This window comes from Bos mutus, chromosome 7 (assembly GCF_027580195.1).
Source record: "Bos mutus isolate GX-2022 chromosome 7, NWIPB_WYAK_1.1, whole genome shotgun sequence".
In the NCBI taxonomy this organism is placed as follows: Eukaryota; Metazoa; Chordata; class Mammalia; order Artiodactyla; family Bovidae; genus Bos; species Bos mutus.
The window spans coordinates 60,298,679-60,326,232 of NC_091623.1; the positions used below are offsets into that span (position 1 = coordinate 60,298,679).

General features: G+C 57.1%; 2 protein-coding genes across 8 annotated transcripts in view; one reads left to right on the plus strand and one right to left on the minus strand.

Annotated features, from left to right (window-relative positions):
* The first annotated feature begins 4 nt into the window (after positions 1-4).
* On the plus strand, positions 5-1,874 carry LOC102285771 (small integral membrane protein 24-like). 4 transcript variants are annotated; one of them, XM_005888322.3, is made up of 3 exons: positions 5-405; positions 497-608; positions 1,514-1,874. In XM_005888322.3, the coding sequence occupies exons 1-3, from the start codon at positions 171-173 to the stop codon at positions 1,632-1,634; spliced, it is 468 nt and encodes a 155-aa protein (XP_005888384.2). In that variant the 5' UTR covers positions 5-170; the 3' UTR covers positions 1,635-1,874. The 4 variants fall into 4 exon arrangements, with proteins under 4 accessions (XP_005888384.2, XP_070230038.1, XP_070230039.1 ...); XM_070373937.1 differs by having other exon boundaries at positions 1,517-1,874; XM_070373938.1 differs by having other exon boundaries at positions 5-330.
* A 2,955-nt stretch (positions 1,875-4,829) lies between these two features.
* NFIC (nuclear factor I C) overlaps positions 4,830-27,554 on the minus strand; it is a 74,650-nt gene continuing 51,925 nt past the window's right edge. For 2 of the 4 annotated variants that reach the window (XM_070373946.1, XM_070373941.1), the window contains exons 5-11: positions 27,013-27,136; positions 26,246-26,370; positions 20,299-20,424; positions 18,124-18,308; positions 17,417-17,564; positions 15,416-15,501; positions 4,830-11,244 (exon numbers count right to left, since the gene is read on the minus strand). In XM_070373946.1, the coding sequence (XP_070230047.1) occupies positions 11,227-11,244; positions 15,416-15,501; positions 17,417-17,564; positions 18,124-18,308; positions 20,299-20,424; positions 26,246-26,370; positions 27,013-27,136 (812 nt within the window). In that variant the 3' untranslated portion in view covers positions 4,830-11,226. The remainder of the gene's footprint in view (positions 11,245-15,415; positions 15,502-17,416; positions 17,565-18,123; positions 18,309-20,298; positions 20,425-26,245; positions 26,371-27,012; positions 27,137-27,554) is intronic. The other 2 variants (XM_070373944.1, XM_070373945.1) reach the window with 2 other exon arrangements.

The window sequence follows — 27,554 nt, forward strand, 5'->3', positions numbered from 1 at the left end:
TTGATGGAGGTGCTGGGACTTCAGAGCCAGTGCAATGCCTGGTGGTCAGGAAATGAGTTCCCCACCCTTCTCGAGCCGCCCCTGCTGTGGCTCTGACCGTGGAGAGTGAGAGTCAGGATGGGCCTCAGGGAGACAGGTACAAGGAAGCTCAGGACCCTGAGCCCCTCCCCATGGTGCCCGGAACTCAGGGAGGGGACCCCACCTCCTACTTCCTGGGGCACCGGCCACACCCTGCCCTGGGGTGCGCTGGGCAGGCCACTTCCTTCTCCCGCCGGGGCTGCAACCCCAGAATCTGCTGGATAGGGGCGAGGACAAGAGGGCGCAGGATGGGTAAATTCTGTACGACCCCCGGTCAACTCTCTCTTCTCGCAGCTCTGGCCCCAAGGCTGGTGCAGGCCCAACCCCGTAAGGCCTTGGGAGGGAGTGGGGGTGGAGTAGGGAAAACAGTCCTAACCTGGCGGCCCCGACGCTGACCCAACCCTGCTCCCGCCCGCAGTGGCCCAGCGGAAGTCGTGGCTGGTGGGGCTGGGGGCTGCGCTGGCCTTCCTCTTCCTCATCTTTGTCCTCACCTTGGTCTATGCCGTCTGGTGCCGGGAGTCCCAGGACAGGTGGGTTCTCATCCTTCTGAGCCCCTCCCCATCGCTTACTCTTTAGCATCTCAGCTCCGCCCCTCTCTGAGTCCCACCCCTCTAAGCTCCTCCTCGTGCCAAGCCTCTCCCTTACTAGCCCCTCTTCTCTATGAGTCCCGCCCTTCTGAGCCCCGCCCCTCGCCGGCCCCTCCCCTATAAGCCCCTCCCCTCTAGGAGCCCCTTCCCTTTCCGAGCATCCTCCAAGACTGGGCAGGACCAGCGGGGTAATACTCTGATTCTGAGAGGTCCCCAGGGGGGCCTCACAGGACCTCACTGGCTTTGCTCCTGACTACCTACCCGCAAAACGAGGGTGGCTTCCTCACAGAGATCCCCCATCCCTAGGATGTGTTTCAATAGGGGGGTCTATAAAGTATCACCCCAATGCCAACACCACCCATTTATCCATCCACCTGTCCATCATCCATCCATCATCCCCCCGACCTGTCTCCCACCTTTTCTCTCTCCTTCCCTCCTTCCATCATCTATCCCTCTTATCTGTTCATCCATCCATCCACCCACCTTCCCACCATTCATCCATGCGTCTACTCGTTCATCTATCCACACACTCATTAATCCATCCACCCATCCGTCGGTCAAGCCCTTCATCTCTCTGCCCGTCCACTCACCCACAGTTCTGAAACCCAGGAAGCCAAAGAGGCCAGAAATTAAGAGCTCAGTTTTGGCTCATACAGTTCGAGCTCCTGAACTTCCTTCGTGTTCTAAGGGGGCCAGTGTCCTAAGCTGCCTGAGTCTCGTCCCCTTCTGTGTCATGGAAACAGTGAGGGTGCCTGCAGGACTCAGAGCTTCTGGGAGAATTGTCAGAGGCCTGGAGCACTGTCTGTCCTTATTAACTCGGATTATCTGGGCTCTTCTGGTCTCCACAGCAGTGAAGAGAAGGAAGAGGAGACTGTGAGAAAGGAGAAGGGAGAGGACGACTGGGGGCTGGAACTGGAGGAGACAGAGGGGCCTCTGAACCATGAAGCAATGGCAAGTTCCTCCACATGAAGTCTTCCCACTCATCTCCTCCAGGCAGTCCTCCAGGGATGCCCCAATGCCTTCTCCACACCCTATCAGCAAAGGACCTGGTCCTGGGGCCAGTAAGATGACTCTCTGGGACTCTGAGGTCTCAGAACCCGCCCCAAATCCCTCTCAGAGGGCTCTCTGTGTGTTACCTGGTAGTCCCGTACCCCTTCTCAAGCTTGGTCTCCACCTGATGATTCTTCTTGAGCTTGGAGGGCGCCCTTGGAGAAGGAGCCGCCCACATCCCTCCAAGAACCCCCCCGCCCCACTGTCTCCTGTCTCTTTACCCAGTCCACCGCAGGCATCTTTTTACGCAGCGCCTGATTTCTTTTCCCACCTCCAATTTCTGTCAGGTTTGGATTTCATCAGAGAAGGCAGGTCCTCCTGTTGCCCAGGTGTAAGCTCTTCCAAGAGCTTTCTTTGAGTCCCAGTCCCTCTCCTTGCTGCTGTTCGCTGTCCCTGAACATGAACTTTGAGCTGGCTCAGCGTGCAGGGCCGTTTCCTGGGAGATGAAGGCTTCTCCTACCCTGTGCTGAGTCTCAGCATTCTGTCCTGCACGCTAGCACTCCCAGGGGGTGGGTTGGGGGTGCAGGGGTGGGAGTAGGGGGGCGACACAGGATCATTATCCCCTCTTCCTGTCCTGCACTCCTGGTGGGGAGGCCCCATAGAGAAGGAGCTGGAGTCCTCACTTCTTTGCTGTGTATCCCGGAGCAAGTAACTTAACCGCTCTGTGCCCAAGAGTCTAGTTCTGTAAAAGGAAAGAATAAATCCTTCTTAAGTTGTCACGAGGAACTGAATGAAATACTGCCTACAAAACTCCGGAGCGCAGGACCCAGCACCCTAAAGGCATCTAACAAGCATCAGCTTTCTGTATGCTGAAATGGTGAGGATGGGGGTAGGGGCAAAGGAGCCTGCCGCCTCAGACTTGGGGGATCCGGAAGGTCAGAGGGTGTGTTTTCAGACGACAGTTCTGGGAGCGTAGTTCTCAGTCCTCCAGTTTCCTCCAGGCGAGGCCCGGGGCTTCCGCGTGGGTGGCCGTGCGGAGGGTGGGGCGGGAAGGGAGAAGGGAGGTGCTGTCTGGGCTCCTCCCTTTCCGCAGGGGCGGGACTTCCCTACTAGGAGGCTTCTGGGGGCATTTCGGGGGCGTTTTTAGGTTGTCGCAAGCCTTCCCCTTTTATGGCATTCAGTGGGGAGTCAGTGCTGGGACAGCCCTTTCAAGGCCCCCAAATTGTTTTACCCCAGGGGCCAATGGATGAAAAAGACTCGGCTTTCCTTGAAATTAAAGGCTAGATTGAGTTCCCCGACCCCGGCTGAGCCTCGACCCTGGGATGAACCTCCAGCCTCCGGCTGAACCCTCCATTCCAGCTGAACCCCCACCAAGTTGAGCCTCACCCGAGATGAGAGCCCCATCCCGCAAAAGAAGCTCCTTCTAGATCCCCTCTTCCCTTCTTCCCGCCCCTTCCTCCCAAGCGGGACTGTGGGGTTGGGGGTCAGCTGACTCCACGCGGGACCTGGTTTCTGGAGCCAGGTCCTAGGTCTGACCACAAGGGGGCGCCAGAACCTCTTCGCTGAGAGCAGAAGCGACCATCCCTTCTGGGAATGCAGCAGGGGCATGGGAAGGGTGCGCGTCCACCCGGGGGTCCTGGGATCCCTCATCCCTGCCTCCCGAATGTTTCTTCTGCCCCTGTTACCGGGCGGCGGGGTGGGTTGCGTTCCTGGGTGTCCGCGTCGGCGCACCCTACCTGAGTCCCTCTCGGCTCACCTTGCCGTCTTTTTGTGCCTCAGTTTCCCCATCAGTGAACAGAGACAGAACCGTCCCTCCCCGGTGTGCGGGGTGGCGTGTGGTAAGATGCAAGGAGCCTGGGCAGCTGGGGAGCTTTGATTACATGTCTTGGGGTCTCTGGGGGACTGCTAGGGGGTAGGATGGAAGACCTCCCCCCCAAGAAGGGGTAGTGACTGCCCCTCACAGGCATAGCGAGGTTCCCTGATGGCTCAGATGGTAAAGAATCCACCCGCAATGCGGGAGACCAGGTTCAGTCCCTGGTCGGGAAGATCCCCTGGAGAAGGGAATGGCTTACCCACTCCCTTATTATTCTTGCCTGGAGAATCCCACGGACAGGGGAACCTGGTACGCTACAGTCCATGGGGTGGCAGAGTCCGACACAACTGAGCGACTTTGATAGGCATGGTACTTCCTTACCGCCACGCCCCTGTGGCTCTGGGGAGAGCTGAACATGAACGGTTCTGAGTGGTCAGCGGTGGGGTTGGAGAGACAGGGATGCTGGGGTGCTGGGAGGGCAAGCATGGCAGGCCTAGGCAGGTGGGTAGGGCCTCCTGGAGGTGAGGGTAGAGGAACCATGCCAAGCCCCGTCCCCTCCTTTGCCCACAGCCCTCCAGGGCTCCCACCTCCTTGGGGTTAAAAGTCCCAAGTCCTCCTGTGACCCACAAACCCCTGAATGATCTGCCTTGTCTCCTCCTTGCCCTCCTCTCCCTCTCGCCCCCTCCCTCTCTCCGCTCAAGCCACACAGGCCACCTCACTGTTCCCCCAACACACCAAGCACAGTCCTGCCCCAGGGCCTTTGCATGGTGTGTGCCCTCTGCCTGGAAAACTCTTCTGTCAGATTTTCAGGGGGCTGTTTCTTCTCTCCATTCAAACTTCTGTTGAAAGGTTACTTCCTCACATGTGGCCAACTCTCCTATCCCGTACTCTGCTCTATTTGTCTCCCTGGCATTTATCTCCTCTGACATACATTTATTTTTATTGTTTATTTTCTGTTTTCCCAACTTTGAACTGTGCCACGAAGGCAGATCATTTAGGGCATTTTGTTCTCCATTGTGTCCCAAGGGCTAGGTACCCAGAAGATACTCAGGGAATCTTTGCTGAATGAATGGGGTTTTGCTAGGTGGGGAAAAACAAGGAAGGAAGGCAGTCTGTACATTTATGGAACACTGACTATGTGCCAGGCTTTGTCCCTGGAGCCAGGCAGGAGGTGGAATTACCTGAGCTGGCACAGAGCAGGTGCTCCATAGATGCCCATGGAACTTGTTGATCAAAGGTGCTGACGAATTCCAAGACTGGTTTTCTGAGGCTACCTCCCCTTCCAGCCTCTTCCCTGCACTTTGACAAGAACCTGGAACAGCCTGAACGCAACACAGAAAGTAGGACCCAAGACAGCTAGAAAGAGTCGAAGCATAGCTTGTTTAATTTTTATACATTTTTTCTTTTTTCTTTTTTTTTTTTGCATTTTATTGAATCTTTTATGGAACCCCCCCTTTTTCATTTTTTTTTTTTTTTTTTTTTTTTTTGCATAGGGAAACAAACAAACAAAATAATAACAGCCAGAGTCACTTTCTGTAAATGGTACTTAGGTAGGCGCGTCCGCGCAAACTGAAACGACTGCGTAATATACAAGGTTATGAACGGAGTATGATGTGGGGGCACGGGGCAGAGGAGCAGGCAAGGAGAAGGCTGGGCCTGGGTCAGCCCGGATGTCCGGCTCCTTGTCCCCCATCCCTGCCTTGGGGAGGAGGAGAGGGGAAAGGAGATGGGCAGTGGGCTGGCCTGGCACCAACCTTCTCCTGACATAGGTTCATGAGCATGGTGTGTGTGTGTGTGTGTGTGTGTGTGTGTGAGAGAGAGAGAGAGAGAGAGAGAGAGAGATCCGGTATGTGTGGCAAGCAGAAAGCGAGAGACAGAGTAAACTATCCTGGTAATATTGGTAAAATACAAAATGGGGGGAAAAACTCAAAAAATATATCTCCGAGGCGACAGGAAATGAAACAGCAACACCACCAAAAAATGTGAGAGAAAAAAAGACAGAAAGAAAGAAAATTCAGAGAGAAAACGAGTTTCCCTCCTTTCTCCCTGTTGCCTCCCCCCGACCACGTGGTTCTGTCCCTCAGACACCCTGCTGTCTCGCCCTCCCACCACCGCCCCCCGCCATGTGTGGCCCTGGCAAGGGGGAGAGGGTGAGAATGGGGGTAGGGGCCAGGACCCCTGGACTGGAAGGGGCTTTGGTTTCAGGGGGCCTGGCTGGGATCCAAGATGGGAGGCTGGGGTGCTGATGCACTTAGGGAGTGAGCTTTGGGGGCTCACAACCGGAGGGGGGCTGGGTAGCTCCTGGCCCCTTTCCAGCGGGTCTTCTTCTAGCCAGGTGGTGTGAAGGGCGGGAATTTGCGGGGGGAGTGGGTCTTCCTCTCCTGGAGCCCATGTTCCTGTTGGATCCCGCCTCCTCTTTCCTGAGGCCTGAAGACCCCCTGGGAGTCGGGAAGGAGGACCTCAAAGCTACACCAGCAGACGTGTGAGGCACTGCTTGGGAAGTCTGTTTTGGTATCGCTGGCAACAAGTCCTGCTGGGATTGCTTTGGGTCTCCTTGCTTCACCTGGGGAGCGGGGTGGGGTGGGGGTGGGCCTCCGGGGCCAGCTCGGACCCCACACACTCTGAAATGCTTAGGGATAGATCGATGGGTGGCAGGGGGAGAGGTGGCGTCAGTTTGGAGATGCGGCTCTCAGGGAGTGTCCGAAGGGGCAGAAAGACGGAAGGATGCAGGAGATGTAGGACCTGAGGGCGTGTCTCTGGAACCTCTCTCCCATCACTCTCCCTAACCCACCCCCCTACACACAAAAAGTAAAAATCAGGGGTCTCAAAGAGAGAGAGACTCCAGGCCAAAATAAAAAGTAGCCACTGTATAATCTGTATTATGAGAAAAAAATTCCAAAATTATACATATATATATAATGTATAGTATAGCCCTACACTGGAGGTCAAAGTACCATCAGAGAAGCCAGAGGGAGTGGGTGGCTGGGGTCCCGTCTCTCCCAGAGGGCTGGATGGCTGCTCCTGGCCCCGGGATCCTGCCTCACTGGTAGCTGTCCAGCCAAATGTGTCTGCTCCTGGAATGCTGCTGTCTCCGGGGACAGAGGGAAAGTTCCGGAGCTGGGGGTGTGGGGGGGTGCTGAGGCTGAAACTGCTGCTTGGGGAGCGGCAGCAGGGCCCCCTCCCTGCAGCCTCCCTTGGGGTTCCCTTCCAGTCTGATTGTCTAGCTCAGGGTGGGAATCGGGGCTCATAATCCAGCCAGAATGTGGGTTCCAGACCTGGGCACTGGGGACCCTGGACCCATCCTCCCTCCCCAGGTCAGATAGGGTGGGGCTGGCTTGCCACTCCACACCTCCCTCTCCACACTGGTCAGGGTCTGCTACCTCCATCCAAAGAGAGCGATGGAGGTGATCTGCATATATTGGGGAGGTCTCCCTTAGTCTTTTCCACAGCAAGGACTGGACCCCAAAGTCAGGCTAGGGGACTCTGCATGGGATGGGCTATGAGTGAGGGGGTGATGGTGGGCTTGGGAGGGGATGGGGTTTGAGATGTCAGTTTCATTAAGTGTCAAAAAAACCAAAAACACCCAACACCCTGCCCACCTCCCTCCCAGGGCATGAGCCCCAACTGCATTGGCAGGTGGGAGCCTGATTCCTAGTGTTTCTGCCTATTCTGATGCACAGCAGGCAAGGAAGGGAGGGGCTCTGAGGCCCAGGGTGCTGTAGGGTGCAGTCATGAAGAACACCATGGTCCAAGGCAAGCCTATGGAGGAGGGGTCCCACAGGGACGTGCCACCCACTCCCCTGTGCCACTGACTGTCCCCACTTCCCTGGTTGCGGGGGTGGGGGGGTATGAAAGCCGGAAATGGGCCCTGTGGAAACTGACAAGCAGGGCCTTGGGCTCTTGGGCCAAAGGGCCGTTCTCAAGGGCAGGGTCAAGGCCGGGGCCTGGTCTCTCCCCCTGGCCCTGGGGCTGGCTGAGGTGTCTTTTTGGAAGAAAACATGGCGTGAGCAAAGAGTGGCAGACGAAAGCCAGGGTCTGGCTGCAAGGCCCCACCCAGCTCTGGAGACAATTCTAACATCCAAGGTGGTGGCCAGGGAGCGAATGGGGACTGCCCGCCAAGCGTACGCCAACAGGAGATGTTCAAGGGGCCCAGGGACCGGGAGGGCCGGAGATGGCGAGGAGGGATGGGCCCAAGGTTGGTGGACCCAGCCTCGGGGTCTCTTGCCTGGACACTTCACTGACTGCTACTGTCTCGGCTTTGGTAGAGTTAAAGGCAGAGAAAATTGGAGGAAAAAAAAGGAAGAGAGAAAGAAAAAGAAGGCAGAAAGGAAAACAAGAGAAAATAAAACCGAAGAAAAGACAACAGCAATGGCCGGCCCCTTGGACAGGGCCTGTGACGCGGTGCCCCCCGGCCATCCCTGCCCCCTGGCGTCAACCCCCCGGCCGGGCCTCCGTGGCTGAGCTAGACCTTACAGGTACAGACAGACAAATATTGCATATATCGGGTTTGGTTTTGTCTTTTTGTTTGTTTCACACCAGACCCCCTCTGCAGTCATAGCTGGAAGACATAGTAGAACCGGGGGGGTGGGGGTGGCAGGAGGGTCCTTCCTGCCACCCCAAGGCCAGTCTATGGGGATAGGTCCTTTGGCAAGAAGGAGGGGGCTGCAGAGGGGTAGTGACACAGCGATGCGACCCTGAGCCAGGGGGATGCCAGCCTGTGGGAGAGGTGGCGGGGGGAGTCTGGCTGTCGGCAGGGTGGCCACCCCAGGATGGGGGGGGTGAGAATGCGCAGGTGCATGCGTGGCGTCTGCGGGGGGCTGGCCTGCGGCCCAGTGAGGGGAGAAACCCTTGCCTGGGGCCAGGGCACACCCCTGAGGTCTGTCCGCTGCTGTGGGCAGGGGATGCGAAATGACCCCTCTGGAGCCCGAGGATGGGGCCGGGGGGGTTGCAGAGCACCAGGGGGCACCCCCAATGCAGCAGGAGATGGGGAGACAAGAGCCCAGGGAAGGCTGGGGGCAGGGCAAACTGTGGGGTGATTGTTGCGTGCATTGCTTTGTTTTTTTTAAGCAATGTGATTTTTAAGCGTGTGATTTTTTTTTAATTCTTAATTTTTTTTTTACAAATAGAAATACATCCCTTTTCAATTTTTACTTTTTATTTCATGTCATTGTTTTGTCATTTTTTCTTTTAAACTACACGAGCAGTGCATGCAGCTATCTGTGTGCGCTGATATTGTTTAAAGGTAATACTTATTCTTGGAAGGCAAGGCACATCATGTGATAGAAAATTTCGTGCAAATTAGGAAACATGGAACTTTTTTAAGGGTTTTTTTTTTTTCTGTATCTTTTTTTTGTTTTCTTTTAAAGAGAAGGAGGGTGGTGGTGGAGGGCTGGAGTGGGGGGTGGCGTAGGGAGGGAGATAGAGCCAGTATCAATTGCCATGCAGTTTCAGCCGCCGTGAGCTGAAGTCAGGAGCCAGGTCACAGAAATCCTCGACTAAGCACCATGCAAAGTTAGGAAGCTGGGGGCTGCCGGGTGCCCCTTCCCCTTCCCTGCCTACCCGCACCCTCAGGTTCCCGGCTGACAAGCTTCCGGATACCCCAACTGCACGACCCACCCCTCCTGCCCTCCCCCAGAGCGGCCCATGCTTTGGTCCCCAACGGCCACCTGCTGGAGGGGCCCTGGGGACAGACGGACGGACCAAGGGTTCTCGAACCCCTCCGGACAGTGGGAGTGCGGCTGGTGGGGAAGGGTCTTGTGTGTGGGGGTGTCTTTCTCTTTATAATCGAGTGGGTTCGCCAAGCCCCTTGGGCTGGTTTGGGGGGGAAAGTCCGGTGTCTGGGGAGGTGGGAGGAGGCTGGCCAGGCCCGGGGCACCAGGGGTTTACCAGGAGAGGGAGGGGTGGGTCAGGCTAGGAGCAGTGGGCAGAGGCCCTCCCAGGGCCATGGCTTTGGCCTAGGCCGGGGATGGGGGTCAGCATTCCCCAGCGCCAGGCATGGAGACCAGTTGGGATTCAGACAGATGGCTGGAAGGGGTCTTTGTGTTTGGGCCTGGTGACCCCAGAACACCTAACACCCTTTCCCAGGCCCCCCTTCCCAAGATGGCCATCCCGGGGAGGAGGCATGGATGGGGCCGGGGAGCTGGGGTAAAGGGGCACCCCATGTCCCCAGGTTTAGTGTTTTTGGAGCGGCTCAACGGAAAATGTTTAGCAGATGGGAGGCCCCCCTACATGGCAGCAGGGAGCCCCAAGGCGCCGACCTGCCCGCCCCCAGCCGGAGCCCCCGGCCCTGTTCTGGACCACAGGTGGCCTGGCCCCTCTCCTTCTGGCCACCCAGCGGGCGACGCCTCCTGGCTGTGCCCCACTTCGGCAGGGGGTGGGGGATGAAAGTGCAAACCGTGGTCCCCCTTTGGGCCGGGAGGCACCAGGGAGGGGCTGTCGCTCCAGGATGTAAGGCACTGGCAGAGGAGGCGTGGGGACAGAGAGGGCACACCAGCTTCTCGAGACCCCAGGCCCCATACCCCAGCGGGGCAGGACACTGGGAGGAGGCCCAGCTCTGCCCCTTGGGCCTGCTGGGGGCGGGGTTCCATCTCTCTAGCTCTGATGGGGGCATAGCAATGAGGGGTCAGCGACTGGAAGGGGCCAGGTTGCGGGAGAGGAGGGAGGGGGGAGGCCCACGGCCACTCTCGTCCCAGCTGGACACAGGGGAGGGGGGCGGGCGGTGGAAATCAGGCACTTAAACCACTCGCTCTCACCTCCCACCTCCACGGGCTAAGTGGGGGGGGTCCTCCCCAGTTCAAGGGTTGGGTGGATAGAGAGACCAGAGCAGCCCCCAGGCCTCTCTGCTCCACCGCCCCCAGCCCCTTCCTTGGAAAAGTGCATTTCTTACAGTGTGTGCAACGTGGGGCCCTCCCAGGGTGGGTGGGGGGGTGTGGAGCCGGTGGGAGGGGGGCTGGGGTGCGCTGGGGTGGCCTCCTATGCCTGGGGTGGGGCTGGGGGTCATTTGCATAGAGACGGCTCCCAAACCCGGCAGGTGCGGAGGGGCTTCACGTGAAAGAGCAGGTAGAGGTCCACGCCTGCCGGGCGCGCCTTCGCCGAGCATCCGCCACGTGCTAGTGCCCTGGCCTTGCCGGGGTCTCCCTGCCACCCTCTTCTGGCCCCGTCGCCCCCTGCCCACCCAGCCGCCTCCGCTGCCTGCTGCTGGGGTCCCTGCCGGCCCCCCAGGGCCAGCCTCCCCAGCCTGGCAAACACTGTCCCGGAGGTGGCGGTGGGCGCGCGGGTGGAGCGGAGGCCTCACTGGGTGCCCTGCCCCGTGGGCCTGGCGCGGGCTCCAGGCTGCGCTCACCTGGTCCTGGGAGGAGGCGGGCGTGGCTGGGCCTCCCTGACCGGCAGCAGCAGCAGCGAGAGGAGATGAATAACTTAGGACGATCCCGAGCGTCCGGTCCGTCCGGCCGTGGTGTCCCGAGAGTCCGAAGCGTTGTCATCTTTACGGTCTATCTTCTTGGTTGGGTGGGTTTATCTTTATGTATTGTAATTTTTTCCCCCGGTTTGTCTTTTTTTTTTTCCGTTTTTTTTTTTTTTCTTTTTTTTTCCTCCTGTGTTTATGTGTCTGTGTGATTTTGTCTTTCGGCCGGGCTGAGAGTCGGCGGCGGGGCGTTCTTGCTTGCTGTAGCTTTCCACCGAAAATGTGGGCCGGGGGCCGTCCATGCGGCCCCCTGGGATTCCTGGGACAAAGGAGCAGGGCGTGGGAAGAAATCTTTCTTATCCCAGATACCAGGACTGGGCGGCCGGAGGGGGACACACAGAGAGAGAGAGAGAGAAAGAAAAGAGAGATGGGGGTCAGGCTCTGTGGGCCACAGCCTATACCCACTGCGGCCCCCTCGACCCCTGGAACCTATGACCTCTGTCCCAGACTTGTGTAACCTGCTAGGTGACCCTGGGCGAGTGATTGGGCCCCTAAGCAGGGCTGCTGGATAAAACTCAGGAAGTTCAGTTACACCTGAATCCTAGATAAGCCTTTTAGTGTAAGTATATCCCATGCAACTTTTGGGATATACTTGTGCTTAAAAAAAAATTTTCTTTTCTTTTTTTTTAATTCTTTATCTGGAACTGCAATCTACCTGAACTCTGTAGTTTTGTTTGCTAAATCTGGCAACCCCACCTCCAACCCTGAGTATAAAACACGGGAGGGGATACTCCCCCTCGTGGGAGGAGGGCCACTGGTGAATCTCTACAGACAGGCACCATGTTCAGGCCCTGTGACCTGGGTTGTTTGTTTCTTTTTTACTTTTAACATTTTCGCATTTAATGGTTCCCCTAGAACCCTCATGAAAGAGGGACTACTGCCCCCCGACCCCGTTTTACAGTGAAGAAGACAGGGGCTCAGAGAGGTAAAGTAACTTGCCTAAGTCCACCAGCGTTTGAGGGAAGAAGACAGAATTTGAACTAGGGCCTGAGAAGCTACTTGCTTGTCCCCCTGCCTGGGGCTGACCCCTTAGCCTGGCCACTGAGGGGGTCATGACTTCCACTTTACAGAGGAGGAGACCGAGGCTTGGGGTCAGGCAGCCAGGTCTATAGGGACAGCTCTGGCCTGGGTCCCCACAGGGAAGCTGCTGTACAGACCCTTCCCCTGGAAATACATTCAATCCACCTGGGGAGTGGGACTGGGGTAGGGACCCCCCTGCCCCATCCCACTGAGGTCACAGCAGCGCTGTGCCCCCACCCCTGCTGTAAACCAGTCACACTCCCTCCAACCGGGCGATCAATCCCACCAGGCCGCCTGCAGCCGCTGGGCCATCCCATCGAACTGGCGCCGTGGCTCCCAGCCCCCCACCTCCAGCCAAGTTCAAGTTCATCTTGGCCATTACCTCATGTCTGGTTTCCGTTGGCAACCAGACAGATTCTGGGCGTGACCCTCCCCTGTGGTGGCCGGCCTCCCCAGGCCCTTCCTCCCTGCCTCCTCCCTTCCTAAGCTCTCTGCCCGCCCGACTCTGGCCCCCGTAATGGTGGGAGCAGGGAAGGCACCCTCAACTCAACATCCTCTCCCATCAGCTGAGGGGGAGACTGAGGCCGCATGGTGCCAACAGTGAGGTCTGGGCTCTGTCACCCCCTGGCCTGGCTGGAGCCCCCAGTGTGGCTCTGGGCACACGGCTTAACCACTCAGGCCCTCTGCTCATCTGCTGACCAGGTGTGATGGGCAGAGAAGGATTGGGGAAAAATGCTAGGCCAGGCGGACCCACCCCTTCACACAGGGAAGCGGGGGAGGCGTCAGACCCCACAGAACCGTACTCTGGAGGCCAAAGTGATGGCTGGCTCAGGGCTGCGGGGGAGGGGTGGGATGGTGAGAGATGGGGGTGGGGAGATGAAGAGGCAGGCAATTGATCAGGGAGAGATCAATTGCCATTGATTAGAGGAGGGGCGCTGATTGGGGTCAGAGAATATTGATCAGGGGGCCAGGCGCTGATGAGGGTGAGGGCAGGAGATGGAAGTGGGGAGGGGAGAAGCCAATGCAGGCTGGGAGGTGGGGCGGAGGTGGGGGGCCGCGTGCAGAGGAGAGCCAACCCGCCAGGAACAAGGAAGGTGGAGGAAGTGCTGACTGCGCCAAAGAGGAGGCCTCTCCGCTCTGAGCCCTTAGCACAGGGGCTCCGAGAGGGGGGAATGGGTCTCACGGTTCCTTCCTCCCCTTCCCTCCCTTTGGGGTCTGCCGGGGTCGGGGGACCCCTTAGTCCAGGGACCCACGGTCCTGCCTACACAATTCTGGCAGGGTCCTCCATCCAACACCTTTGCTGCCCCCTGACACCAGCCCCACAAAGTTCTTTCTGGCTGCCAGCCCTGGCTGTGCAGACCCCGCCCTCCCTCTAACCTTTTCCATTGCTCCCCTGGGCCCCCAGGCCAAGCCCACGTTCCAGGTCTGCCAGCTATGCTCAGGCTGCTTCCCCATTATTTCCAGCCCTTGGCAGCGCCGAGCCCCCTGCCTGGACATACTTATCCTCTGTCAGACGCCAGGCTCCAACCTCTCCCCTCCCAGGCAGGGGCCCAGATGCCCCCTCCCCCAGGGTCCTCCACAGTCCCGGTCCCACCCTCTCTGGTCCCCCGGCAGGGCCTGTTCACCAAGCAGGGGGTGACCATAGGCACAGAGAAACAAAGGTTCCCCCTACCTGCCTGCCTTGATTTCCCTCCCCTTCCAGGCCGTCCACTTGGGGTGGTCCCCTCTCCCCCCATGCAGAGGCTGATGATAGGGGAGGTGACACCATGGATGGGGGAGACCGGGGCAGGGTGAAGAGGGCAGCCCACACCCGTCCGTTGCTTTTATTAGCTTTGGTTTCGGAAGCAATTAGGACATGCCCAGCCTCCAGTGGGGAGGGCTGTCAGGTGAGAGTGGAAGAGGAAGATCCTGGCTCCCTGAGCACTCTGGGGGCAGGGGTGTCCACACTGGGATAGAACTCAAAACCCAATTGAAAGAGGGGTGGCCTGGGGCTGCGCCAGCTCAGTGGGTGACCCTGACCAAGCAATCCCTCTGTCTGGATCCTGGCCAGGGCTCAGTGAGGCGGGACACTTAATGTTTTGGGTATGCGAGGGGCGGCCCTGGCCTTTCCATGCCCTTTTTGGATCAAACTGGTCCCCTGATGCTCCAGACACTTCAAGGACTCCCCAGGAAGTACCCAAGGCTGGAAGAAGAGACTGAGGTTCAGAGTGGGTGAAGGAGAGCTGGGCACAAGCCCTCATCTCCTGACCCCAGGACCCCCAGCTAAAGTCTGTGAAGGGAGGGAGGGGGACTGCCAGGTTCCCCCCAACTCTGGACCCCCTGAGCTGCCAGCAGCAGCCGGGGGCCAGGCTGTGGCGGGAGGTTCCTTGGGCCTCCCCAGAGTGGCTGATTCTGATCTCAGCGGAGAAGGGGGACGTGGCTACCCGTCCACCTCGCCCTCACCCCTGCCCCCTGCCCATGGACTCTGTTGCAAGAGATCACTCTCTCACGGTGGCTTGAGGATCCGAATGTGACCCCTGGGGACCCTGCAAATCCCCATGCTCTATGGTTACTGGGGAGCCCCAGGATGTTTCTCTGTGCATCTGGGACTCAGAGGGGCTGCAGCAGCCGTTTTACATCCCGTGATCCCCTCCTCAACACACACCAACCAGGGAGCAGGGCTTGGGGGTACAGCCACCACCATCGAACACCACCTGCCAGCACCTTCCTGGCCTGCACACGACACTGATACAGATGCCAGATCAAAGGTGGGAGTTGGGGACACACAGGGAGGGGCTGAGGCCACCTCCTGCTTCGAGAGATGCTGGGAGCCACGGGTCTCAGTTCCAGACACATTGAGGCTTGGCCCCGCAGTGCTGTGCAGCCTCAGGCAACTCACTCCTCCTCTCTGAGCCTCCTTGTCTTGTCCTCAGCCAGCCTTGGTCCCCCCAACCTGGTGCACACTCAGTGGCAGTGATGCCAACCCCACCTCTGCTGTCTCCCTCCCACCTCGCGGGCTGGAGCCTGGGGTGGGGGCCTGCATGCTCTACCAGGAGGCCCCACCCCTGCCATGGGCTGCCTTGGTTTCCCCAGCTTCCTCTGGCATCCTGGGATCCCTTGCCACCCCTTGCCTCCCTCTGGCCGGCGTGGGAGAGGATGAAGGTTGGGGGTCTGAAAGCTTGGGCTGATGCAGTATGTGATCCTGGGCAAAGCCCCTCTCCTCTGTGAGCCTCAGTCTTCCCATCTGTACAAATAGGACCGGGGCAGTGACAAGCCCAGCCCCACATCCCCTGGCGGGATTTGGGGCTTTACCACATCCCCCGGTATGGGCTCAAGGCCCTGGAAGGACCTGGCAGGTGGGTCCTCCAGCCACGCTCAACAGCTGCCATGCCAGGGGTACAGCTGGGGGAAGGCTCCCTGCACGCCCGGCCGGCCCCTCTGCCCTGCCCCTCCCACCCCGCCGCCAGCCGGCCTCTTGGCCCCTACCTGTGCCTGATAAATGCCCGCTGGATCCCTTGGTCCTAATCCCACAAAGGAACGGTTTGCAGGGGACGTGCCGGGCGTAGAGTAGGCTGCGAGGAGGAGAGAGACCGAGAGCCCGTTAGCGCGGGGGTGGCGCGGGAGCACCAGAGAGGGTGGCCGCTGCTCAGGGTCAGACAGCCAGGCCTGCGCGCCCAGCACCTGGCACCTCTGAGCTGGCCGCCCTCCCCCGGACGGTCCGGGCACCCCGAAAAGCCCACAGGCTCAGGCCCCAGGGGTCGCGCAGGCAGGTGTCTGCCGGGAGGGAAGGCGCGGGATGAAAGATTCATAATCCAGAAACCGCCTGTGAATTATTCAGAGAGTTCCAGTGCCTGGTCCATCCTGCTCCCGTGGCCTGCCTCCCGCCGTGCGGGGTGCCATGAATTATTGAGGGCGTTTTATTTATTAATTTCCCTCCTGGAGAGGGCTCGGGGAAGGCTGGGTGCACACACGCAGCATCTTTATATTTTAATCTCACTGATCACGCTTTGTGGGTGAGGCAATGATTCGAAATCCAGGCTGGGGTGTGGGGAAGGGGGTGGCAGGAGTGTCCCCATGTGGTCTCCACTCAAGCAAGGGTAAGTGGAAGGCAGTGAGGCTTGGGGAGCTTGCGGGGGGAAAGCAGGCTGGACCTGCAGTAGAGAAGTTGGTACAAGGCAAAAGAGAAGAAATCCACGTTCACTCCCCGTCTATTAAGTGTCTACTGTATACCACGCAGTGGGCAGCATTCCAGGGTTAACTCAGTGGCCTCAACACAGCAGACAAGACTCTTCTGCCCATTTCACAGATGAGGAAGTAGGGCGAGAAGGTGATGACCAGCCCCCCATGCCAACTCTGTGCCCTGCACCTGCCTCCTGCTAAGTGTTCTCCCTGATCTGTTTCACTGATTCGCTCCGCACCGCCCCTGGTGACTGTCCCATTTTGCGGCTGAGAAAACTGAGGCTCAGAGAGGGGAGGACAGTTGCCCAAGGTCACACAGGGAAGGAGCTTCAGGGGTGGGATTGGAGCCCAGCATTCCAGTGCTGCGTACTGGTGTTTGGAGAAAGATGTCTACATGTGAGGCCGCCCCGGGTCTTGGCAGGCAGTGGATACTGGGGAAGAAACACTAGGGGTGGGGGTGCTGTGTGTGGGGAGCGGGGCCGACAGGGCCCAGAGGGAGGGCTGGCCCCTCCTGCTGGGGGTGAGGAAGCTCCTTTGGGGAGTGAGGGAGAGAGACATTAAAAAAGATGGGGTTCAGGGAGAGACTGGGGGCAGAGCCATGGCTGATGGGGATACCTGGACCAGGGTAGGGGCGTCCACTGGGGGCTGGTGAGCTGTAATCTCTCCAGCCACATCCCGAAAGTGGAAAGCTCGGGAAGGTTAGGAGACCCGGCCAGGGCCTCCCACTAGGCTACCACCCAGACCTACATCTACAGGGCAGAAAGTTCTAGAAGGCAGGGCAGCCACCCCAGGCCTCCTGGGGACAGATGGGCAAGCGGGGACTGTCCAGCCTGAAGGTGTGGCCCAGTCTGGCAGCTAGGAACATAGCCCGCTGTGGCCAGTTTTCCCTGAGAATCCAGGGGAAATCTGGAAATTTTACGTGAAATGTCCTGACTTTAAAACAGCAACCATCATAACAGAGTCCCCTTTTTCACAGACAGAAGGCACCTGGGGGCCGGGTCTGGCCCTCCCGCCTCCAGTTTGAGATCTTCCCTTACTGCTTGTTGTACAGAGGAGGGTTTGGAGCCTGGGTATGGGAGTGGGGGTGGGGTGGCACACAGGGGGCCCCAGGCCACTCAGCCAGCGGAGGCAGACCCCAGACTCGCCCCCAGCCATCTCCTCAGGCTGCCTTGGCCCTGCGTGGACCAGGCCTCCGTCTGGGGACCCACCAAACTCGCCGGCACACACCGGGTGGGCCTAAGCCCCCAACCCCAGCAGCGGGGCCGGGGAGGGGAGGGGCCCCTGGGGGACGCCTTCCTGGGTGCTTACAGGGCGAGGTCGGCGACGAGCTTCCTCCCTCGGAGGTGGGTTTGGTGGCAGGGGGGAGCGCCAGCCGCGGCAGCCCGGGGGGCGGGGGTGCCAGCATCTGAGCAGAAAGGCAGTGACTGGACATTTTGAGCTGGCCACTTCCATTTAACTGGGGGGAACAGAGAGACAGGTGGTTAAGGCGGCGGGTGCCCCCTCCGCCTCGGGCTGCTGTCCACCCTGGGGCTGTGGATGGGCCTGGCCGGGACGAGTTTGGTGGGTGCCCGGGGCTCGCCTGGCCCCGCAGGCCTCCAGCATCCTGGGATGGCTGTATCATCGCCGCCTCCTCAAGCCACTTCATGCCCACTTTCTCCTAAACAGGATCAGCACCACCAGACTGCATGGGCGGCCTGGACACATCTCCCCGCGTTTGCCACGAGTACCCCTTCATCCATCACCTCTCCCACAGTCCCCAGGTCCAAAAGCCTCCGAACATCAAAGCTTTGGTGGACGTTTGGCCAAAGCCGGCCTGAGCTCAGCAGTAATCATGTCTGATTTCGGGGTCGTCCACTCAGACATTTGAAACAGACTTAAGTTCCCACTGGTCTGACTCCAGGAGCTGCGGACCCAGGTGTTTGCAAACAGAAGCTGCCCAGTTGGAGGAAGGGCCGCCTGACACTCATAAACGATGCCCAGGGGTCCCTGGGGTGGTCGCACCGCCCCACACTCACCGGTCCAGGCTGCTGACTGGCCGGGTCACAGGCCAGCGAGACGAGATCTTTGAGCGGGTCCTGGGGGTTGAGGTGAGGCGGGTAGCGGATGGCCGTGTGCGGGAAGTAGGTAGAGGCCGTCTGGGGCAGGATGGAGGTGGTGGGGAAGTGCAGGGCTGAGGACGGGTGAGGGCTTCGGGCGATCCCTGTAGAGATTGGGGCGTGGGCAGTGGTCATCAGGGGCTCCCACTGGGCTGCCCTGTCTCAGAGTCACCGTGTTTATGCAAGTGGGTTACGCCTACATCTCCACCATGAGCCCATGGGGGCCTGGAACCACCCCTTTTACAATTTTTATTCATTTTTAAAATTTACTATTGTTATTTTGCCATGCCGCGTAGCTAATGGGATCTTAGTTCCCTGACCAGGGATTGAGCCCAGGCCTCGGCAGTGAAAATGTGGAGTCCGAACCACTGGACCACCAGGAAATTCCACCGGCCCTTTTGTTAAACAGAGGACAACTGTGACTCTCAGAGGGACCATCCCCTGTTCTAGCCACACAGCAGGCAGGTGGCAGACCTGGGGGTCTGAGCCCACACTGACTGGCCCCACAGCCCGCACCTTGACCCAGGGCTCAGCTAGCTCTTTCCATAAATGGAAGGTGGGCCCATTTTTTTAAAAATTGAGATATCATTTGCACACTATAAAATACACCCTCTTAAAGTGTACATTCACTTTCTTTTTTAGCGCATTCACGGAGCTGTGCAACCATCACTATAATCTCTCTTAGAATATTCTCATATCCACCAAAAGAAGCCCTGTTCCCATTAGCAACACTCCTATTCCCTCCCCAGCCCCTGGCCACCAGGAACCCACTCTCTGTGTCTGTGGATCTGCCTGCTCTGCACATTTCCCGTCAGTGGAGTCACACCCTGTATGTCCCTCTGTGCCTGCCTCTCTCACTGAGCATCGTGTCCTCAGGGGCCATCCACGTGGTAGCAAGTGTCAGGGCTTCACCCCTTTTTATTGCTCAGTAACAGTCCAGTGTGGCATTTGCTTTTTTTTTTCTTATTCTAAATAATTCAGTGACACTTTTAATTCCAGAACATCTTCTTTCCCCACAAAAGAAGCCCTGTATCTATTAGTGGTCACTCCCCTTTATTCTCTCTCTCTGGCCAGACAGTAAATATTTTTGGCTTTCCAGGCCATAGGGCTTCTGATAGGGCTACTCAACTCTGCCCTTGTCACCTGAAAGCTGCCACAGATGATGTGTACACGGATGGGTGTGGCCCTGTGCCAATAAAACTTTATTTACAAGAACAGGTGGCAGTTGGGGGCCCTGCTTTGCTGGGTCCCAGTCTAAATTGCTGTACTATCTTGACTTTTGCCTCTGTCCTGTATACATACCTGCCTTTGTATGGCACTAAATCATTATTATCACAACCAAGGGACAACAGATGACATTCAGGTTCCTGTTTAACTCATTCTGATTTAACTCATTTGGTTCTACGGACGGCCTTGGGTGGGGGACATTTAGGAGCCCTGATGGACAGGTGACTGGCTTAGCTCAAGCCCTGTGGTGGCTAGAGTCCTGTCTCTGCTGCTGTGAGTGTGATGCTGCCCATGTGGGTGGCCAGGAGTGCCCATATTCCTGTGTGGCCTGTGTGCGGCCTTCTTTTTTTTAAACTTAAAAAAAATTTTTTTTAATCTTTTTGCCACACCAAGCATGTGGGATTTTAGTTCCCCAACCAGGGATCAACACATGCCCCCTGCAGTGGAAGCACAGAGTCGTAACCGCTGGACCGCCAGCGAAGTCTGTGTGTGACACATCGTGTGTCCTGTGTGTGACACACCATGTGTGCTGTGTGTCTGCCTCTTTTTGTGGCGGTCCAACCCTGGGATCTGTCCATGGGTCACTTGGACAGATGTGACCCATGACAGGTCATATGTCATACTGTATGGGGAGCAGATTGGGAGGTGAGCCCCTGGCTGCACCTCTTGGTACAAAAGGGGAAACTGAGGCCTCCAAAGAGTCAGGCCTGGGTGCTCTCTGCCACAGCACCTGCAGGCTTTCTTGCCTGGATGGGAGGCTACAGCAATAGGACTTGTGGTCAGACAACTGGTGGGACTTCCCTGGCTTCGAGGGCCCTGTTGAGATGGCCCAGCCACCCCTCCACTCCCGGGGCCCGCAGTGCTCACCACTGTGCACGGCGATGACAGGCCGGTGGTGCTGGGTGAAGCTGGAGAGGCGAGGTGAGTCCTGGGGAGATGGGCTGTTGAAAGGAGACTTGTCCATCTCTGTTTTCTTCACTGGGGATGAGATGCCTGCGAGGAGAGCCAGACAGTCAAGGGCCTGCAGGCAGGGTCTCTCCACTCCTAGGACCCTTGGGCCTCCCCGTGGAGCCTCTGCCCATCATTCCACCAGCCACTTGTGGGCGAGAGGCTGGGAACCCATTGCAGAGAGGGCAAACTGAGGTTCAGAGCGGGGCAGGGGGCCACCCAGGGTCATGTGGCCCACAGGGATGAGGGGCCTAATGCCCCATGGGCCCCTGGGTGACAGAGCCTGGCTCACATCTTCTCTTCTTCTAGACGTGGGTGAGCTCAGGGCTGCCCTCACCCCCTGGGGGACGCCAGAGCCCTGGAGAAGGCAGCAGGGTGGGCAGAGGGGAAGGTCTGGTCCAAAATCCGAGTGGCTCTGTGCTTGTGCCCCTGGCATCCTTCCTGGGGGTGCAGAACCTTCCCTGTGGGGTCATCGTGACTATTAAATGAGATATGACAGGTAAAGTCGTCAGACCAGGATCCAGCACAAACCCATGCGCTGGAATCACCTGCTTCCATTCCTCTGCAGATAGTGGTCTCACTACCTACCCTGAATGCCCTGGGGGAACCCAGAAGGTCTCCAGCTCAGCCTCAGTGAATGAAACAATGGTATAAAGTAAGTGGGCCCTGTTTCTGCGGTCTCCTGCCCATCGTTCTGTGAGCTGACACCTGCATGTGTCCCTAGCGCTGTCCCATCTGGGACACCTGGGGCACCCTCTTCCCTGAGGCATTTCACCATAGGGCGCTTCTGGTTGCTGCACTAGCACCGCTGGGGGTGGGGGTGGGGGTAGGGGTGTGAGCCCGATCCAAGTGTCAGGCCCATTAAGGGCATTCAGGCCACCAACTGCTTTTGCCATTACAAAGACCACTGCTCTTGATGGCTCTGGGTGTGCACCTGCTGTTGTGTGTGTGTCGGGGTCGGGGGGGGTTGGTGGCATGTCCTGGGATGGGGCTGGCGGTCCAGAGGGACCAGGCAGCCAAGCAGGGGCTTGGGAGCAGGTCTGGGCTTTCCCAGGGATAGGAAGAGTTGGCAGGACCCAGGGCAGGGTGTGTGTGTGTCCCTGCAGCCATGGAGGGGGTGTGTGTGCACACACGCATGTTTGCATGCACAGTGGGCACCTGGCTGGGGCATGGCTGTGGCAAGAATGAGGTTAGGGCTGTGAGACGCTCACTTAGGATCTCCTAGAACAGCCTGTCCCTGCATGGAAATAGCCCAGCCCAGACCCACCCCCAGCCGCACCTCTGCAAGGCCTTTCTAGAGCTTCCAGGGCTTGAGGGAGCCAGGGCGTGGGGTGGGGGCAAGGAGGCACCCGCATTGCAAGAAAGAGTCACCCTCATGTTCCGCACACCCCATCTGATGCTCCTGCATCTGAACATCTCTAGCTCGTCCAACAAACACACCGGGAACAGCCCCACATGTGCAACCGTGGCAGTCAACACGGTGCCTGGCCTGGGTGAGGACCCTAGGCGCCCCATCAAAGTAAGCATCTCTCCACTTAGCAGGTGTGCCCTTGACCCCTCCATCCTGATGCAACCAGCCAGCTTTCTGTTCAATACACATACGTATATGTCCTCTTTGAGCATCCCTATGCCGCCGGTGGAAGATACACACCTAACTGGAGACAGGTGCCAGTAGGTGCCCCGCTCCCCTCAGCATCTTTCCACATGCTTGTCACACATGCCTGTCTGTCCCCCATTTAAGCACACACTCTTCATCTAACAGGTAGGCCTGTACCTCCCCCATCTGAGACCCACAAACTAGCCCATACCCCTGCAGCCCACCGTGGTGGAGCCTTCTAGTTTCCAGGGCCCACAACACAGCATGGGCAGAGGGTGTGCAGAGTGGATAGGTGGGCAGGTGGAGCACAGTTCTGGTAGGAACCACCACCACTCAGTGGGCACTTACTATGTGGGATGCTCTCCCCAGCACTGCTGATCTCAGCCAGTCACCCTCTGTAGAACCATCCTGGGCTCTGTGGGGTGTGGAGCAGCCTCCTTGGTCCCACCCACTCAAAGCCAGGAGCACTTCCAGTCATGATGACCAGACATGTCCCAGAGATCACCCAGTGTCCCTTGGGGGCACAGATGACCTGGGTGAGGACCCTCTGTGAGACCCTGGGGAGCCACAAAGTGGTGGAGCTGGGACTCAAACCCAATCCATAACCACAGGCAATGCTCTGCCACCCCCCACTGCCCCCCTCCGCTGCAAAGTTAAAAAAGGGATGAGGTAAGCCAACCCCCCATTCCCACAATGGAATAACTGCCTGTGAAGGGCCTATATCCCCTGGCGAAGGGCCACAGAAGCAGCGAGAGCAGAGCACTCTGGGATCCCCTCTTTGCCAGGCTTGGCTGAGTAAGCAGGGAAGGCCTTGGGGAGGAGGTGGCCACGTGAATAGGCACTCTTGGCATTCCTGGCCTGGGCATGGAATGTGCAAAGGCCTGGAAGCTGGTATAGAGGGCCTGAGAGATGTGGCTGCAGGGGTCTTGCCTGGGTGGAGAGGGGGGTCTTGCCTAGGCAGGGGGTCTTGCCTGGACTGGGCGGGGTGGTCTTGTCCTGGAGGGGCTGGATCCCCCTGCCACCCGCTGCAATAGGCCTTTGCTCTTTTAAGGCCCTGGAGTGTGGAGGCTGGGGTTGGGGAGTTAGATGAGCGCTGCCTGCTGCCCATGGAGGCCACAGTGGAGGAAGGGAGAGACTGCTCTAATCAGCTTAACCCCCTTAATGAACAGCTAATTGGGGGCTGTCTAGACAGGAAGCTGGAGGAAGTCAGGAGGAGGAGAAAGAGGAGGAGGCATTGTAAGAAGGGAAGGAGAGGAAGGGGGAGGAGGAGGAGGGAGGAAAAGACAGAATCCATCTCGCCAATAGACTGTGAGCACCAGGAAAGCAGGGACAGGCACACACTAGAGATTTGTGTGTTTGTGTTTGTGTGTGATGCCCACTGAGATGCCCACAGAAGGAAGCGAGTTTGTCATTATCTGAGGCAACCAATGGGAGCTCCAGGGGGACTGACCCCCTCTGGCATCCCCTTCTGGCTCTGTGATTCCCTATCACACACCAGAAGCTGCTACAGGCTTCCTTCTTGTCCTCCCCTGTCACGGCCATGTCATTCTCAGGGCAGGAAGGTCAGATCCAGCCCTAGGGACTCTCTCCAGTACTCCCTTCCTTTTAAAATGCTGTTTTTCTTTTTTGAGCATCCTGTATTGAAAGCTGGGCTCTTTATTTCCAGCCTTTCTCTTTTTTTAATCAATAGACTGAAGGCTATAATTTTTCCTCTCAGGACTGCTATGGCTACCCCAGCACAGGCTGTCTTTCAGCTCTAAATAGTATACACTTTATATGTAGACAATCTCTTCAATTACAGAGTTAATGAGAAGTGCTTTTGAGTTTCCAATCAGGAAATGACAGGGCAGAAGTTCACTGTCTCCCAATATCTACTTTATCCTTCTTTCTTAGTAACAGAACCATTAATTTGAGATGGCACACGACTGCCCCAAGTAAAACTACATTTCCCGGCATCCATCACACAGCCAACTATGGCCTTAGGACTAACTCAGGGGCTCAAAGACAAGCAGAAGAGCTAAGTGAGTCTTCTGAGAATTATGTTTAAAGGGGGAGGACATGCCCATACTTGACCTTTCTTTCCTGATGGCTGGATATGATACATGATGGTTGGAGCTCCAGCAGTTACTCTGGACCACAATGTAGGAATAAAAACCATATTCAGTGCTGCATAATGCAGGAGACTAAAAGCCTCACATCACACTTGCCCAGGGCTGCTGATGGCTGGACATCTATTTGAGAGAAATGTACTTCCTTTTGAGTTTTCTATAATCTGCAATCAGACCTAAAGCTTATTGAATGCAGGTCTTTATAGAGACAAACTTGAGAGAGAGAGGGAACTCAAAGCGACAGAACCATAGAGACACTCTGATTCATAAATTAGAGCCTAATAGAGAGAGGTCCCCCCAGCATTTGGTACTGCTCTGGGAGCACACAGTGAGGAAGAGGGAGGACCCCTGGGACCTCAGATGTCACAACCAGCTGTGTTACAGACTGATTCAAAGAGATGGAATTTTATAAGGACGTGAACACCGAGAAACCCTCCTGTTTCCTGGTCACTTATCACATGCCAGATGGTTGCTTTATTCACATTCCACCATGTCCTCTTTCCAACTCTCCAAAAGAATGATCGTTCTCATCTTCCCACTTTGGAGATGAGGCAACTGAGGCTCAGAGAAGTTAAGTCACCTGTCCAAGGGTACACAGCCTACACAGTGAGCAAAAGGCAGGGCTGGGATTTGTACCCTTGTTTCTCTGATGCCTGAACCTGCCTTTTTTCTTCCTTCCTTCCTTCCTTTTTACTGAAGAATAGTTTATTTATGATGATTCAGGTATACAATAAAATGATTCAATTTCATATATATATATCAGATTCTTTTCCATTTTAGTGAATCTGCCCTTTTAATTGTAATCTTAGGTTACTTATCAAGGATCCTATAGGTATGGCACTTTGTATAGACAGATCTCTATAAGACATCAGGCTCTATGCAAGTAGGGAAGAGGGAAACAGGAAGAGGAGGAGGGAAGAAAATAAATTGTAAAGGTATACTGGGTACTTATTATGTGTCAGGCATGTTTTAGGAACATTAGATGTCATAAATTTACTTAATCCCCACAACAACCCTATGGAGTGGGTAATGTAGGCATTAACACCCCCATTTTACAGATGAAGAAACTGAGGCACAGACAGGTGGGGGCACCAGGAAGCTGCTAAGGGTTGGGGGACTCGAGTCCACCATTCATAACCACTAGGCTATATGATGGGGTGAACCCTTGATAAGGGAAAAGACATCGAGTAAAGCCAAGCTTCTAAAACTGGGGGACAAGAGAATCTGAGGAATGCCAGGGACGTCCTCTCCACAGGCCACTCTGCAAACCACTTCCTTTATGGCTAGCGCTAGCTCACTAGAGAGCGGAATCTTAAGGTGAAAGAAACTGCCTCTCTTTTTTTCCCCCTGGCTGCGCCCCGCGGTTTGTGGGATCCAACCAGGGCCCTCTGCAGTGAAAGCGCCAAGTTCTAACCACTGAATCGCTAGGGAATTCCCATAAAGGGATTCTTTAGACGACAACGACGGTGGAGATGGAAACGCCAAAGAAGGGAAGCCTTTGGAGAATGCCCTTGGGGAGACGGTTAGTAAACAAAGAATCCGGAGGAGCCAGCGCTCGACAGAAAAGAGCCTCTATGAAACAGCTGACCCTACAAAACAGGGGCCTCATGAGAGACACATTCTAGAGAGGACCCTAGGAAGACAAAGGAGCAACAAGAAAACCTGCCAGGAAAAGGATGCTATAAGAGAAGAGGGGCTCCTATGGAACTGGAATCACCCATACCAAGCTCCCGTGGAGATGCGAATCTTGGTTGAGGGGAAGGAACTCCAGAAAGGACCCCCGTGAGTAGGCAACCTATATATCAGGACCCTCTAGCGGCGACCCTATATTGGAGGGTCTATGGGGAACCCCAAGAAGAAGCACCCTGCTGATCGAATCTATACTGAGTCAATTCTGTAAAGCAAGAAACTCACAGAGATAGCCTGTTTACAGGCAGAGGGCAAGAAAGCCGGCCAGAGTGGAACCAAAGAGCTCCGGGAATGCAAACCCGGAGTTTACGTCCAGCCGAACGCAACCCGCGCGACTACAATCCCCAGGAGGCCCCATGGCTCCAGGCCGACTCCCGACTCTCTGGCGCCCGCGCAGTGCCTGTCGGAATACGTAGTCCCAGCCGCGGTAACCCCGACCGGAAAGCCGGCCAGCTCCCGCCACCAGGCCCACCTCCTTCCATGTCCTCCGTCCAGTTGCGGCTGCTACTCGTGGGAGAACTGGGCGAGGTGTAGTAATCGCCGCCGGGGCTCGTGTCCACGTCTTCCTCCATCGAGCCGGATTTGTGCCGCTTGCTCCTAAAGGGCGAAGGAGGAAGCCAGCAGGGCGGTTACCACGGAGACGCAGGGGGCCCAGCGGACGTCGTTACTTCCGGCCCTTGGGGTGGGGCGGGGCGAGGAGGGTGCTATCGCGAGACTGCATGCGAGCCGCGGACTTGCCCCTGGCCCTCAGACAACACCTGTTACAATCTGCCCGTTACTTGGATGGGACACCTGGGACCAGAGACAGGGAGGGACTCGGCTGAGGTCCAAGCTAGAAAATTAGCAGAGTGGAGACTAAAGCCCAGAAGACCTGGCTCATCTCTTGAGCTGCTGTAATCCCCAGAACAACCTGGTAGGATCATGATCCCGTTTTACACATGAGGAAACCGAGGCAAACATAATGTGTGACTGGCTCACAATCACATAGCATATCTCAGCAAGAATCACTGGCTGTGTTCTCATCTCAAGGGCTGGGCCTGTAGGGCTCTAGGCTGCAGGAGTCTAGTGTGGGGTGTCAGGACTGGGGAAAAGAGTCACTTGGGTCCTGGATTTTTAAGGATAAATAAGAGTTTTCCAGGTGGAATGTGGAAACAGGGAAACGAATGAACCAGCTGGGGCTGGATGGAGGTGGGTGGGTGGGATTATGGAATGCCCAGAGGTGGGGCCCGGGGGACATACCCGCTGGAGGATGTGCTGGGTAGCGTTCTTCTCATGCCGGTGCTGGCTGGATTTAGGTCATATGCCAGGTGTCCCTGCAGCTCCCCCAGGGAGAAGTTGGGTCCTGTTCCAGTCACCACAGGTGCTGCAGAAGGCGACAGAGAGGAGGGTGAGGGAGGGGACAAGGTCCAAGGCTGTGATTTGCCCTGAAGGGGTGGGGAGAGCCCTTTGGGGGCTGGCACTAGTTTGGCTGAAACTGCCCTAAATTCTATGTATCAGAAGAACAAGGCCATTGAGAGAGGCCAAGGTCACACTGTGAGGCAGAGACATAGCCTGAGCCAGAGGCCAAGCTTCCCAGCATTCTGAGGCCAGGCTCTGCTGATCTGGATGGGGAGGGAGATGGTTAGGGTTAAGGTAGGGTGCTGTGCTGTGCTTAGTCACTCAGTTGTGTCTGACTCTTTGCAACCCCATGGACTATAGCCCATGAGGCTCCTCTGTCCGTGGGATTCTCCAGGCCAGAATACTGGAGTGAGTTGCTGTTTCCTTTTCCAGGGGATGTTCCC

What these genes read in the sequence shown, in the direction of transcription:
- LOC102285771 (XM_005888322.3), top strand. Translation starts at nt 171, where the DNA reads ATGGTGCCCGGAACTCAGGGAGGGGACCCCACCTCCTACTTCCTGGGG. An exon ending in GCTGGTGCAGGCCCAACCCC is followed by an intron (nt 406 to 496) that starts GTAAGGCCTTGG and finishes TCCCGCCCGCAG; the next exon opens with TGGCCCAGCGGAAGTCGTGG. An exon ending in TGCCGGGAGTCCCAGGACAG is followed by an intron (nt 609 to 1,513) that starts GTGGGTTCTCAT and finishes TGGTCTCCACAG; the next exon opens with CAGTGAAGAGAAGGAAGAGG.